General features: G+C 26.8%; 2 protein-coding genes across 2 annotated transcripts; both read left to right on the top strand.

Moving 5' to 3' along the window:
* The first annotated feature begins 426 nt into the window (after positions 1-426).
* Positions 427-1,296, top strand: LOC136082914 (uncharacterized). Its single transcript, XM_065802326.1, has one exon. The coding sequence runs from the start codon at positions 427-429 to the stop codon at positions 1,294-1,296; it is 870 nt and encodes a 289-aa protein (XP_065658398.1).
* Positions 1,297-13,916: 12,620 nt separating this feature from the next.
* LOC136082913 (deoxyuridine 5'-triphosphate nucleotidohydrolase-like) lies at positions 13,917-14,867 on the top strand. Its single transcript, XM_065802325.1, has 3 exons — positions 13,917-13,992; positions 14,086-14,177; positions 14,361-14,867. The coding sequence occupies exons 1-3, from the start codon at positions 13,917-13,919 to the stop codon at positions 14,865-14,867; spliced, it is 675 nt and encodes a 224-aa protein (XP_065658397.1).
* The last annotated feature ends 965 nt before the right edge of the window (positions 14,868-15,832 follow it).

The raw sequence follows: 15,832 nt of genomic DNA, 5'->3' as shown, positions 1-15,832 counted from the left end.
ATAATGTGTACCACGCATTATCAACCGATCTTTCATATTCTCCTGGTGAATGTGCAACTTGCATTTTTTTTTTCTTAGTGCTTTTTTAATATTTGCGATTAGAAATTGAATGATAACATATTTTTTTCTTTAGCGTATTTATACACAAACTCAATTCCATTTATGGAAACACAATTCCATTTACGGAAATTTAGAAACACGGCATGTTTATTAAAAAACATAGCATGTTTTTTAAAAAACATAGCATGTTTATTAAAAAACATAACATGTTTATTAAAAACATAGCATGTTTTTAAAAAAACATAGCATGTTTTTAAAATAACATAGCATGTTTATCGAAACAAAGTATGCTACTATATTTGGATTTAGTTTCTATTATAAAATAATTAATTTTTTCTTTGAAGAAACATTAAAAAACCGGAGGTCATGAATACACAACAAAAGCGAGTTGGAGAGTTGTTAGTGAAACGCAATGTTTTTCTCACGGGGCCTGCAGGCACCGGAAAAACATACACGGTTAAAGAAATTGAAAAAGAATTTCAACAAAACAAGAAACAAGTGTACATCACTGCTACAACAGGAATCGCTTCAAGAAACTATGAAAACGGTATGACTTTACATTCATTTGCCGGTTTGCCAACAACTAAAACAGATATTAAAATTATTCTCAATAAGTTATCCCCCATAGTTTTAGACCGTTTAAAAAGTGTAGATCTACTTATTATCGACGAAGTCAGTATGCTCAAAGGAGAAACTTTAGAAATTGTACATTTATTATTGCAACACGCCAAATCAAATCTAGATTTATTTGGAGGGGTAAGAATACTACTTGCGAGTGATTTCTTTCAATTACCTCCTATTTTTAAAAATGAACAAATGAAACTTTTGTTTGAGCATCCATTTTGGAAGAGCGCTCAATTTGTTACCGTGCAATTAACAGAAAACTATAGACAACAAAACGATAACGAATTTCAGCAGTGTTTAACAGATATACGCGAGGGAGATATTTCAAGAAAAACGCTTAATTATTTGGAAAGTAGAGCGCAAGAAGAAGACACACTCAAAAACAATTATTTACGTGTATTTTTTAGAAACAAAGAAACAGAAGGTTATAATTTTAAAAGAATCAAAGAAATTAATCAGCCACCCGTTTATCTTACTTCACAAATAAAAACTTTTAATAAATATGAATTACCACCCGACTGGCCATTTCAAATTCCCGCTTATGTCACCTTAAAAATTGGTGCGAGAGTTATGATTTCAAAAAATTTACCCGATAAAGATTTAGTCAACTGACTTATTGTTAAAATAAAAGAAATCAGCGCAGATAATAAAATTATAGTTGTCAGTTTTCAAAAACGCATTATAGAATTGTCACCCGCTACTGAAATTATTTTCGATAACAAACAACAAAAATTAGCCTAATGTGTTGGATTCCCGTTAATACTTGCTTACGGTTTAACTGTTCATAGAGTTCAAGGATTAACACTAAAACACGTTGTTATTTACATAAACAGTTTACAATTTACTCCGCATTTATTTTACGTGGCCTTATCTCGAGTTATCGAAGGAAAAAATTTATTTTTAATAACAAAAAAATTATTTTAGAAACAATTTATAAACGAAATACGCATTATTAAATCAGTTTATCATTTTTATACCAACAACGATAATTTAATTGATATGAACCACGAAAATAAATTAGAAACAGATTTGTTAACAATAAATTAAAATTAATTATACAATTTTAATATTTTCTAGCACCACCACGCATGGGCGACATAACTTTAACAATCTTTTTGTTTCATCCATATCGTTTTCACTTTCACTTTCACTTTCTATTTTAATGATTTCTCCAATCTCGTTCTCTATAATATAAAATAATATTATTAAGACTTATAATCAAATTTTTCTTAATAATTATTTATAAGTAATAATTTTAAAACCTCTCTCTTCAACAACAGTTTCTTCAACATTACAATCCGCTTCGCTACTTAAATAGTCATCTATACTTGTTTCATCTATACAATATACATTAAATATATTTATATTTATAATACACTAATATCATTATATAATTAAAATATAAAACGTACCTTCTTGTTCTCTCAATTCGAGAAAATAATGAAGCACTTGATCTGCCAAGTCCTCATGAGTACTCAAAATTCTTTTATAGTTGTCATTTGACATAATTAACAATACAATTCTATCAACAATCATGCGAATATCCACCTCATCCATACGATGTCCTCTTCTATTCAACAATATTTTGACTACGTTCGTTATTTCCCGACACATTACAGAACATAAAATGTGTCGATGAAAATCGCATACGTACTCCATTTTTTTTTAATAATTTTTTTACTCGTAATATATAAACTAACTTTATACGCAATGATTATATTTCTTTTATAACGCTTCTTATACTTTTTTTCATATAATACATTAATCAAACATCGAAACTGATTGTACAATGATTATTTAAAGTTGTACTTACATCAAAAGAAAGCGCCTGTCACAAACAACGCGTGTTCAAACATCGAAACTAAAAGTTTTTTAAATTATTTGCTTATACACATACATCACATAAAACCGACAATATTATTATAATATTTGATAATTGCCGCTTTTACATAAATTATTTGCTTTTTAACAAATCTTGTTTTTTTTTAGATTTCATATAAAATAAGAATGAATATCGAAATATAAATCGTCATGAGAACTTAAAGAATTAAATTAGCAAAATATGAGTTCAGAAATTTTATATTATTATTTTTGTTGGGATGACCCAATACGAATACTAGAAATTTTAAACTTTTTTAATGATGTAGACGTTTTTTTTAAACAAGGCGTTTATTTTGAATTTGCTCTATCAAATAATTATGTAAAGATAATTGAAGCATTATTAACTTATTTTGAAAATAAACAATTTCCACAAAAAAATGAAGTTTATGAAAGAAAAAAGGAAGAGCTTTCAAAGATTTTAAAAGATTTTGCAAGCGATATGGAACTTACACATGAAATGAAACAAACATTATCCCAATATATAAAATTTGATAATAACAGTGCAAATTGTTTTTTTTTAGAATAAATTTATTTTTTAGAAAAAATAATATATATATAATAAAATAATAATATAACAAATTTATTTTTTAGAATAAATAATATAAATATGTCCGCAATGATGGAAGAAAATTTCAAAGTACTAATTGATTACATGGAACAAGAAAAACACGATATGGAGAATAATTATAAATCAATAATAAACATGTTAAACAAAATGATATTTCAAGCCAAATGGAAGACATGAAAATATTCCGAAAAAATAAAATTACGCGAAATATATGAAAAATATTTTAACGATATTGAACTGGAATGTAAATATTGCACTAAAGATTTATATGATTTGTATAATTCCAATAAAGACTGCAATTGTTGTATCGCCACTAGAAATATTGTATCTTATATTATCAAACTAAACGAAGCAATTTTTTAAATTATATTCATGTGTGTTTTTTTTATTTTTTATTTAATAATATTTTTAATGTCATTATATTTTGATAAATAATTAAACGTGTCAATTTTTTATATATTATAATATTTCTTATAATATTGTTTGCTATAACTTTTTTCAATTTTTTTTTTATATCCTAGATTTTTTTTAAATATTACATAATGTCATTAATGAACATGAAAGCGTTGCAAGATGACCAAACAAAGATCCTTGTTCAACTGACTTTGCTCAATTTAGAAAAAAAACAACTATTAGAGAAATTAAATTTAATTGATTGTCATATTAAACATAATCAAGAAGTTATGAAATATCAATTTCCCAGTATGATAAAATTGCATATATATGATTTATTGCTCTTTTTTTGTCTCTATATTGGAATACAAAAAGAATTAAAATTTTTTTATTTTGTCAAAGTTTTTAATGTAATCTTGATTGATTTTCTTAATATCGTTTCTTTTAAAGCTTAGATTGATTGCCAATGGTTTCCAATGTTGATTTAATTCTTTTGAGATTATATTAATAATTGGTTTGATCATTTTTTTATTCTATTAAAAAAAAGTTATCATAAAATTTTAAAAAAAATATAAACAAAATTAATATAATCACAAAAAAAAAAAAAGACTTCAAAAAAATTTATTTTCTCTAAAAAAAAATACACAAAAAAATGATACAATATTTTACAAACTTATTTTATTCCAACTGTTCTTTTTATGGTTCGATATGATACTACATTTATAAATCTCTAAAAAAAATTATATACTATAAAAATGATACAATATTTACAAAGTTATTTTATTCCAACTGTTCGTGTATAATTATAAATTTTCCGGATCTGGACTTTCTAAAAAAAAGACAGAATATTAAAAAATCATTTATATTTTTTTATAAATAAAAAAAAGGAACAAGTTTAACTTACGAGGAGAATAGTCCCAGTGCGAGGGACCGACTTCTCTATCGCGTGTAATTATGTGTCTTTCTTGAACACGCTCGAGAAATTGATTCAGAATTTCCATGTTTTTATCTATAATAAAAAAAGTTTTTTTATAAAAAAAAGAATTGATTATTTTTATAAAAATAATATAAAAAAATTACCTAATGCAGCTGAGTAAGGTTGTACATGTGTGAAGGAGATTTTTTTTCCATTTTGAAATATAAAATGGTTTTTAAAAAACCCATCGTGAAACACTTCATATCGAGTTTTATTAATGATTATGTATTTCATTATTTACTAAAAAATAGGAGTACTTTTTATATAAAAATATCATGTTGTTTTTTTTTGTATATAGTTATAAATATAAAAATAATATTTTTTTATAAAAATACCTAAAATAAGATATACTCCTAGATCATTAAAGACTGTCAATATGACTCGTACAAAAACAACAGTTCCTAGAACAAAAAAAGCAGTTCAAACACAAACGAGTACAAAACAAAGTTCAACATCGACACAAACTGAAAATCAGTATTTCCCGAGCAATTGTAAAATAATATTATCATGTTTACGAAGAACAAATAACAGATATAAAGATAATAAAACAAATCGTAAACTTGGAAGAGTTGGTAAAATAATAAAACGCTGGGTTCATACTGCCGAATCCTATGTCGATATTAAACATCAATTAAATGAAGCAAACATACGACGAAAAAACAGAAATAAATAGTAATGTATTTTATATATAAAAAAAATTTATAAATTTAAATAAAAAACTCTCTTTATATCATATTTTAATTTTCGCAAATGTTGTCTCCTGTATTTGTATTCGTTTTTTTTTTTCTAAAATAGAAAAATAAAAATTCTTAAAAAATGTAATTTTTTATTTATAAATAATAATTTAAAAAATAACTTACTTTTTTTTTCAAAATATTGTTTTGTTGAGGTAGTGGTTGAGTTTCTTTCACAAATTCTAACGGTGGTTCGTTTGGTTCGTTTTTGTTTGGTTCGTTTTCTGTATTTGTTTCTTTTATAATATTATTATTTATAATCGCAAAATCAATTCCATCACCATTAAAAATATTCAAATCAGGAAAATTTAAATCAGGATCATCTTCTTTTACTATAACTTCAGGTTGTTCGTCGTCACTTATTTCAACTTCGTCCTCAGAAAAATCTATCTCTTTCCCCACAAGTTCTTCATCCATAAAATACTGTGTTTTTTTCACAGAGCGTTTACTAAATGTTTTTGTCATTTTTGATTTTGTTAACAAAAAGCACTCTTTTTATGTATAAAATTTAATCTCTACAGATTAACGTGAAATAAAAGCTAAAGTGATGCAACTTTATGCAATGAAAAGAAAATGCTGTGTCATGCTAGTTAAATTTAAAAACTTTTAATACCGCTTTTATGAACAAGATTAAAGAGATTAAAATACGGAATAAACAACTTTTTAAAAACACTGCGAAGAAAAAAACTCTGCGTAAAGTGTTAAAATATTATTTTAAATAAATTCAAAATTTTATAAACCAACACGTCGACGTAGCATAGTGTATTCGCTCGCCGCATTATGTTTTGAACGCCATGTCATTAGACCGTTGTGGGTTCGACTCTCGGTGAAGGTAGTAGAAAGTTTAGAAAGTTTAGAAAGTTATATGTTAAAGAGTTGAGTAGAAATACCTGATGAGTAATGTCTAGGAAGTTATATGTTAAAGTGTTGGGTAGAAATACCTGATGAGTGATGTCTAGGAAGTTATATGTTAAAGCGTTGGGTAGAAATACCTGATGAGTGATGTCTAGAAAGTTATATGTTAAAGCGTTGGGTAGAAATACCTGATTAGTGATGTCTAGAAAGTTATATGTTAAAGCGTTGGGTAGAAATACCTGATGAGTGATGTCTGAGCGTGTGAGAACGAGTGAGCGCACGAGTGTGTGATTAAGCAGGCTAAGGATTAAGGCAGGATTAAGTAAGTTAAGTAAGGACTAAGTAAGTAAGTAAGAAAAAAATACGGCCGTATAAAAAATAAAGACTGTAAGAAAAAACACAAGTAAGTAGGCCTACTAAGATAAAGTAAAGACAGATTAAGTAAGGTTGTGTCAGGGTGACACTGTTTTTTATCTTGTAAAAAAAAGATGTAAAAAAAATACAAGTCAAAAAAAAAGTTAAAGTCAAAAAAGTCAAAAAAAAAGTAAGAGTCAAAAAATGGCTGCAAATGATATTGATTTTTCTCGTATGATTGTAAGACGGAATTTATTTTCAACACCTTCATATAAAAGCAATTTAAGACCTAAATATACATCTAAATTACCCAAATATACAGTAGATGGAAAATGGCCTTTTCATAGGGATGCTTTTTTTGAATTTTTTGATAGGACCTCCTTTGATGAAAACGAGTTAACCGATCCCAATAATACAGAACTAAGAACTCTAAGACGTAGAAGAGTTAAGAAAAATTTGAAAAAAAAAAAGCGTCAATATTGTAGAAAAGCACTGATGTGTTATCGAAAAACGAAAAGCAAGTATATAAATAATAAACAAACTCGCGAAATGAATCGAGTAGGAAAACCGATATATCGTTTTGTTTTAACAAAAGTGGATCGTAATAAATAAAGAAATGAAATATTATAAAAAAAAATATTATCGTAAAAAATCAAAAAGAGGAAGAAAAAAACGCGGAAGAGGACCTGTAGCAGATCTTTATGGTAAAGTCTCGTTTGGAAACATGGAAATCCATTTTGAAATTAGGTGGTTATTGAAAAAAAAGAGAAACAGTTAAATTTGTAAAAAAAACACTGTTGAGTTATTGAAAAAATCTAAAAAATAAACACTATAAATAATAAAGATAAACAAAGATCTATTTTTTTCTTTAAAAATGAGACATAGAAGACATAGAGGTCATAGAAATGCTAGAAGATATATTTTTGTTCATCGAAAATCGAGAGCTCATCCTAGACCTTATCATTCTTTAATCTGTAAAGAACGAAAACGTATACTTAAAAAACGTGGTGAAGGTATCCTTGGTAACCTATTAGAAGGTATTCCCTTAATTGGTAGTGTATTTAAAACTATATTTTAATCGGATTAAAAAACATGTATAAAAAAGCTCAACTCTGTAAAACGTTTATTTACAAAAATGAATTCAAAAATATGCAAACATGCAAACTGAAAAACACATATAAAAAAGTATTGCGACAAATGTTTCGTACAAAAATTTCGACGATATGTTGAAGAAAATTCTAAAGAAATTTTATGGTTAATAAAAGACTTGAAAAAACACAACGACAAGTTAAAAAATTTAAGAACAGATACAAGCTCGCGAGGAGAGTGTATTTTAACTTATAAGTACGAAAATGGCATTGCCGAAATCATCAGTGGTAATAAAGATACTGGTCACACAAAAATTTCTACGTTTTTTGGTGGTTTTATTATGGATTTAGACATTATAAATAAACTATATTGTATTTTGCATATTAATGACGGTGTTTTTTATGTAGGTAATAAAATACCAAAAATATATTGATAAAAAAAATATTTAATAGTGTTTTTTTTGTTTTTTTTTTGTAAAAGTACTATAAATTTGGTTTTTTTTGAAATAAAAAATTCATTTGAAGAAAAAAAATTCATTTGAAATAAACAAAAAAAAAAAGGAGTTTAAAACTGGTTAAAACAGATCAAAGTAAGTCGTGTGAATAATAAAGCCCATATTGTTTTAATTTATGGTGAAAACAAACACGAATTTGAAATGGGTTATAAAGACTTTGTTGATGTTATTAAAGAGTCATTTAACGTTTGGCTACTCGAAGAAGCAGACATAAAAAATGAGTTTTGAAGTTTATGCAGAGATTTGCTTTCCGTTTCCGCAATTACGAAATTTTTATATTTCGCTATTTAAAGCAAACAGTAAAGCAAAGGGAGATTTTTCCTTGTCACATTGGTTAAAACAGGGACAAATTATTAAAGTAACTCGTTCTAATGAACATCTCACTATATTGTTTACATATGAAGATGGAAAAGAACATTCTTTTGAAATTTCATTGAAACATATTTTATTGTATGTGGCCAATTCTCAAAAATGATTTATCGAAAAAAGCAAAAGAGACATAGATCTAAGCGAAGACATTAAAGATCTAAGCGAGGTAGAGTGCGACGAGGAAGAGGATTGGCTGATTTTATAACTCCTAAAAATGTAACCAACGCATTGCAAGTGGGTTCGCTGTTATACGGTATAAAAAAAGCGTGGAAAGGCAAAAAATCAAAAACGGCTCCTGTTCCTGTCGTTACAAAACCCGTCAACCCTTATATGCCTCCAGATAAAGTGTTTGAAGTATATTAAAAAACAGTTGTAAAGAAAATATTATATTCTTTCATTTAAAGAATAAATATGTACAAATAAAACAGTGTTTGTTTTTTGTTGTTCTTTTTTCTTTTTGTATCGTTCGATGGTCAATATTTTTTTTCCTTTACAAGTTAAACACTGCGTCTTGTGAAGATGTATTTTGGCCGCTCTTTTAGTAACGCTGTTAAATATCCACACTTCGTTATTTATTACGTGAATTGTGCAATTTTTTAATAAAACATCATTTTTTTTATCTTTTAATACGAGAAAATAGAGTTCGCCATAGCCATTACACGTAGCACATTTTTCTTCGATAATTTCTTCTAGTAATGTGTGTGCTGTTCTCTTCATGATTCTGTTTATATTAAATTCAGAGCAATCTGCCTTATTATTTCTTTTTTAGTCATGACATCATCAATAGGTTCATCTAAAAATTGATTGGCAGTCTTTAAACGAGTGTAATTGTTTGCATAAATTCTATCCATTTCATTTTGAATCATATAATAAATATTTCCCTCGTTCATCACAGATGGAATAGCTTGAATATCCAATAGGGATAATTTATCCCATGTAGTTTCATAATTTGTTCTTAATAATCCTGCATCTTTTAAAAATCTTTTAATAGCATTTTGAGCTAATATTTGTTTTTCATAAATATCATAATGCAAAGGAATTTGTTTTGTTTTTCATAGACAATAAATCACGTTCCAGATTTTCCTGTTTTTTCATATATAAATGCAACTGCATGTCTTTTTCAAACAGTTGTTTAGCAGTGTTATCAAGGTGTTGAAAGAGCCCTTGTTTAATAAATTGAAAAAATGAATAAAGATTCATCTGAACTAGTGAAGAGGCATGAAGCGTTGTTACTTCATAAAAATAATGGTTTAACAGTCTGCACAACGAAGGTAAATATATTTGATCTGTATATAATACATTTTCACTGCGAAAGACTAGAGCTACAAAATAAGCGGCAAATGCTCCACATAAACTACTATCATTCCATTGAAAAGGAAATTTATTGTATGAAAAAAATACGTTTTGATTGCCAGTGATTTCGCTATATTTTTAAATAAATTTGGTAAACCAATAAAATTCACGATTTTCTGCTGTCCATTCTGTAGGAAAATGATTCGATTGACGTATATAAGAATTAATTTCAATTTCGTTGTAGTTAATGTTAATAGTGTTGATTTGTATATTGCTATTGACTTCCTCTACTGCTTCAAACAAATATTTATTAAATCTTAAATGTTTTGGAATTTGTTGCAATACACTTTCTTCACCTAGACTATCAAAACAAAAAAAATGACATTTGTCTATTTTCATCAACACTCTCCAATGTTGACCTGCTTCTTTTGAAGTTTCATTGTTGTAAACGATAAAGGAGCCATTTTTTTTCATTTGTTGAATAATATGAATATGAGTTTTTGTTTGACTTAGTTCGTCAAAAGCATATATTCCTATAAAATAAATTTTAAATTCTGAATTTTTAAAAAAACGAGACAAAGAATCATCAGTAACCATTTTTTTATTCTTCTTTTTCTAAATTAAAAAAACTCGCAATAAATAGTGTTTCAATAGCGTGTAATATATTAACAAATAAAGTTTTTTTATCGCTGGTTCCTTCCTTTATAATTCCTTCAATGTTTCTTTTAACTGATTTCTTTTTTAAAGCACCATCTAGTTTTTCTTTCAAAGAAGAGACGGTATGTATTACTTTTGAAGTAAACGTATCCACGAAACCGTCAGTTTGATCACCCTCTGTTAGATCCATAGGTGGTTTGTTATCTCTGTCTAATAGCAAAACAGTAAGCTTGGCTTTATACAGTTCAGCTAAGTGTTGCTCTTTCAAATCATTGAAGCGGTTGAGATGAAAAGGGCAAAGTTGAGGATTTTCGAGTAAATTATTAAATTGGCTGTTTTTTTCAATACTATAAGAATTAAATGTTATCCTCTTAGAATCGAGTACATTTTGTAAAAATTCAAATGAACTTTTATCTGTAAAATGTTCTTCTTCTACGTGATCAGATGAAGGTGAAGAATTTCCAGACTTGAGTTCGTAATGATTATATCTTTTAGATACTTCATTAAGCGCGCACACTGCGCAATTGTTGTGAATTTTTTTAATGATGCTATCAACGCGATTCATTTTTTAATTACAAAAATGTAAAAAATATTTTCAAAAAATTTGATTTTTTATACTTTTTTATTCAGTTTATTAAAAGAATACGCTTCTTTTTTTGATAAAAATGCATTTTTTTTTTCTAGTTGTGGTTGTTAGATTTTGAATTTATAACCAATAAAGAGATTCACAGGTGGGGAAGAAACTGCATTAGAGAATTATGTTTGCGATCACTTGTTGATAAAAAGTTTTTTCACGTACAAGTTATACCATGTGAAAAGTTTGAACATTTGGATGAGAAGGATAAAAAAGTATTTTTATACTGCTTAAAGAATATTCATGGGCTAGAGTATTATCCGTCTTTCAAATATACTGGAGAAATTATATTTTGCTGCTCCGAAGTGGATTACTTAAAGACTATATTTTCGAAATTCGAATATGTCGTATTTTATAAAGGTGGAAACATGGAAAAAGATGTGTTGGCTACAATAAATGAGCAAAAAATAGTTACATTCGATTTAAATAAATTATTGTTTCCCAAATTGTGTAAATTGCCTTACTATTTTAACTTTAAAAGTTTGTGTTTAGAACATTATCAACATAACTATACGAAAAATCATACCCACGAACATTGTCCTAAATATGAAACATTTATGTTTGCGCACTATTTAGAAGATTTTGCGAACGGGTTTATAGAAAATATCGTCGTGCAAGATTATACAGAATTAAATGTTGAAGAATACTCGAATTTTATTAAATTTATAAAAGACAATATCAAATGTATTTACATATTTAAAAAAGACACTTGTGAATGTTTTGAAAATATATTTAAAATAAATAATCTTGTATATCAACTTTTTGATAAGGAAAAAAAAATACAAAAATAAAAAAATTGTCTTGTTTATAATCCTTCTTCCGCAGTCACATAATATTTGGTATAATTAGTGTTTTTGTGTATAGGTTGTTTCGATACTATTTCGTTAGTATTGTAATTATAAACTTCGTCCTCTTTTCTGTATAATACCATTGAAATGTTAAAGTTTCTTTTAAAGAAAAAAAACTATTGAGCAGTGGGGAACATTTCTATTAAACTTTTTTCGTGAAAATTGCAACGTTCAAAGGCTTTGTAAATGTACACTTTATCTCCTTCTTGATGTACTTTTTTTGTATAAAATATTCATAAATAGAATTTGGTGTATATAGGGTGTAATAGGCATTATGAAAAACTTTATCGTCAAACGAAAAGCAAGGCGGTTGGTACATCCAAGCTGGATAAACGTAATTTAATATTTTACAATTTTTTTTCAAGTTATCATACTCCCATTTGTTAGATAGATAAGGAAACAAAAAATAATACTTTAAAGTCGGTTTAAGTTTGCTTTTCCACGAAGTACATTTCTTTTCCTATTTTTTTTGATTTGTAATAAAGTTTATATACTTTAATAAACTCTTCTAGTTGTCTTTTTAATTCTTCGTGTTGTTTTTCTACAGTTGTTTTGGTTACATTTAAAAAATCATTATTTATCATGCGACATACTTCTAGCATGCTCGTTCTCCATGATGGTGATTGTTCTGCAAAATTCATATAACGACGAGAAGGTTTTTCAAACAAATGAAGCCTATTTTCATAGTCTTTAGCTATAAAAATATAATACAAATCCTTGTATTTTTCTTCTTCCAAGTTCAACTCCAAGTTAAAATTTTTTAAATAAGTAAAGATAATGTCTTGCCATTCTTCATACGAGTTATTTAAATGGTGAAATTCAAACAACATAGGATGTAATTCATTATCTGGATAATAAAGTTGAACAGCTTTGATGAGACTTTCGTCGAGTTGTTTGCTAGTCATTTTCTCTTTCAAAAATGAACTAGCATTAATTTTTTTTACCCTTTATATAGGAAATAGAGATCAGAAAAAAACAAGTTTTTTATTGTTAAAACAGGTTTTTTTTAATTCAAAAATTACAAAAAATTTTTAATTTAAAAAATTACAAAAAAAAATTATTCTTCGTCTTCTTTTGGTACTTCTGGTTCGACTTTAGCTTTTTTAGTTTCGCTTTCAGCAAGCTCGCCATAAGCTCTCTTCAAATTTTGATTCAAATTTCGAGAAACACCATTTTTAATCAACGTGTTCTGAAAAGTCGGTTCTACAGCTAACAATCTTTCGTATTCTGTAACATGAATTTCGTCCTCTTCTTTTGCCACACGTATATTAAAATTGCTAAAATCGATCGTTTTTAATATGTGAGTTCTAGGGTAAGCCACTGTCATATAGGATTTGTTTTGGGCTTCTTGCATAGTCATCATCAAACTTTCCAATACTTTTTTGGTCATTTTGTTATGATTAAATTTAAACACCACATTGTTAGTGAGTTCACCTTTGTTCATTTTAAATTTGTTGTCATCTTTAGTTAATTTCAGTTCACTTCTAAACAAATAATTTGTTTTGTTGAGATCGCACATTTCCCTATATTTCCATAGTAACAAGATTTCACAGCCCTCATTTTTTTGTTTGTAAATCAATTCTTTTTTATTGAAGTTAAATTGTGCCAATGGTTTTAGAGGAATAGTAGAATATTGTTTATCTTTTATATTTTTTCTTCTTTAAATTCAATAAGCCACAAAGTAGCAGCTGCTAAATTTAACATAGGTGTTATCGTTGCAGTAAACAGTTTCAAACTCTGCCATTTTTTTTGTTTCGTTGTGTTGTGAATGAATTTTTAAATGAAAATGAACTCTTTTTATACTGTTTAAGTTGAAAATAGAGATTAAAAAAAACAAGTACTAAACAAGGTTTAAAAAAAAAATGTTAATTCCCAATCTAGAGTCTAAAGTTCAATGTGGTGTGATGTACTTTAAACTTTGTACTTTGATACTTTTAAATCTATTTTAATGATAGAGATAATGTTGTTATGACTACCATTGGATATAAAAAGAGTGAAAAAAAAACTTGTTCAAATCATCTTTTGGTCAAGACAGCATTATAGATAAAAATGTGTTTGAATTATAAAATGGAAAAGGAAGAAAATAGTTATTATGAAAACACAAGAATGAAAATTGTAAAGTTAAAATACAAACATTTTAATGGTAATATTCAATTAGAAAAGTCTTTAGTTGTATAAGAACACGATAGAGAATTAGTTAAAAAATTAGATGATTTATTTTTAAATATGTGGATAGATACTGAAGTAAATACAGGTGTACCGTTATTACCTTATATTAATGAACTATTTAATAGACCTTTAAACAAAAACGATTTGGAACAATTTGAAGTTTATTATTATTGGTTTGGTCATTATGAACTTTGTGAAAAAAAATATTTGTTTTGTTTTAATTGTTATTTTTGTAAATTAAGTTTTTGTAAAAATTGTATTGTTGGTCATAAGGAAAAAAGAGAACATGTAGTTTATTCTTTAGAAAAAAAGCATAATGTATGTATTTAAATTTTTTTTTAGATGATTAAAATAAAAGAGGATCAATGGTCTCTTTACGAAGTAAAAGAGTTTAAATCACTCGAAATTACAGATATTCATGAATGGTCTTTTTATAAAACAAAAGAGAGTGCTTGTTTTGATCTAAGAAGCACAAAGGATGTTATATTTCAACCATACCAACGTGTTTTAGTAAGTACTGGAGTGTATATCGATAAAATCGATTCAAATTTAGCAGGACAGATATATTCAAAATCAGGTATAGCTTACGAAAGTGGTGTGGTAGTGTTTAATGCTCCAGGAATAGTAGACGCTGATTATAAAGAGGAAATTAAAGTCTTATTGATGAATCATTCTGAAGAAAATTATGTTATTAAACGTGGAGATGCTATTGCTCAAATGGGATTTGTGAAAATGTTTAAAGCTGTAAAAAATGTAATAGAATTTGATGGGTGTTGTTGTCGTGGAGTGAAAATGACAATGATTAAAGACGTAGAAAGAAAGGGTGGTTTTAGCTCTACTGGAAATTAAATTTTTTATTTAATATTTTTTTTATTTTTCAGATTAGTAAAAATTATGGCTTCATTTATTTACACTGACAAACCGAGTTTTTTATTCAATGGATTATGTATTGACAAAATAAAGAATTTAGATTTTCGACTATCCATGTTGGAAGAAATGCATCATAATAATGGTCATGGTTCTAAAATATGGATTTTTGAAAATTTTAAAGAGCAGTTAAAAGATGAAAGCAAGGCTTATTATAGTGTTCCTTTTTATTATAAAAATTATCAATTTTTAATGAAATTGAGTATCAATATGAAATGCGATAATCATGAAGAAGAAGAAATTGATTTATATATAATGATGCGATCTAAACCTTATGATGTAATATTAAAACGGCCTTTTATCAATCGTGTTATTACTTTTAAAATATGTGGTCCTCATGGTAAACAAATAAAAAAAAGTTTTTCGACTGAAAACAATGTGTCTTTTCAACGTCCAGTCAAAAATCAAGAAAATGTTGGTTATGGATGTTGTAACTTTATAAAAACAGCAGACATTAACGATTATTTTATTGAAAATAATTTGTATAATAAATGTAAAATTAAGTAATTTTTTAAAAATATTTTTGTTATATTAGTAAATTTTTTTAGAAAACTAATAAAAATGGGTTGGCCTACACGCTTTGCTTGGGATACTATTTTTCAACATGATGAAAAACAATGTGGACGTTTATCAAGAATAATCGCTTATGTTAACATCTATCAAACAGACTCATTTAGTAATGTGCTCAAAGATGTAAATGATATGAAGAGTTTTTTATGCAAGTAATTCAAGTTATGAATTTAAATAAACTAGATTGTTATTTGGATATTTTTTCTAAAATTCAGCTTGATTGTGGTAGTAGAGAAAAATTATTTATGGATTCTATAAAAATGGAAAAGAATAGTTGTATTTATAATTATATATTGAGTTTACAAACCATTGCAGAA

This window comes from Hydra vulgaris, chromosome 08 (genome assembly GCF_038396675.1).
Source record: "Hydra vulgaris chromosome 08, alternate assembly HydraT2T_AEP".
Classification (NCBI taxonomy): Eukaryota; Metazoa; Cnidaria; class Hydrozoa; order Anthoathecata; family Hydridae; genus Hydra; species Hydra vulgaris.
This window is presented reverse-complemented; position numbering and strand designations above follow the sequence as displayed.

What these genes read in the sequence shown, in the direction of transcription:
- LOC136082914 (XM_065802326.1), top strand. Translation starts at nt 427, where the DNA reads ATGAATACACAACAAAAGCGAGTTGGAGAGTTGTTAGTGAAACGCAAT.
- LOC136082913 (XM_065802325.1), top strand. Translation starts at nt 13,917, where the DNA reads ATGGAAAAGGAAGAAAATAGTTATTATGAAAACACAAGAATGAAAATT. An exon ending in AAAATACAAACATTTTAATG is followed by an intron (nt 13,993 to 14,085) that starts GTAATATTCAAT and finishes ATATGTGGATAG; the next exon opens with ATACTGAAGTAAATACAGGT. An exon ending in ACGATTTGGAACAATTTGAA is followed by an intron (nt 14,178 to 14,360) that starts GTTTATTATTAT and finishes ATTTTTTTTTAG; the next exon opens with ATGATTAAAATAAAAGAGGA.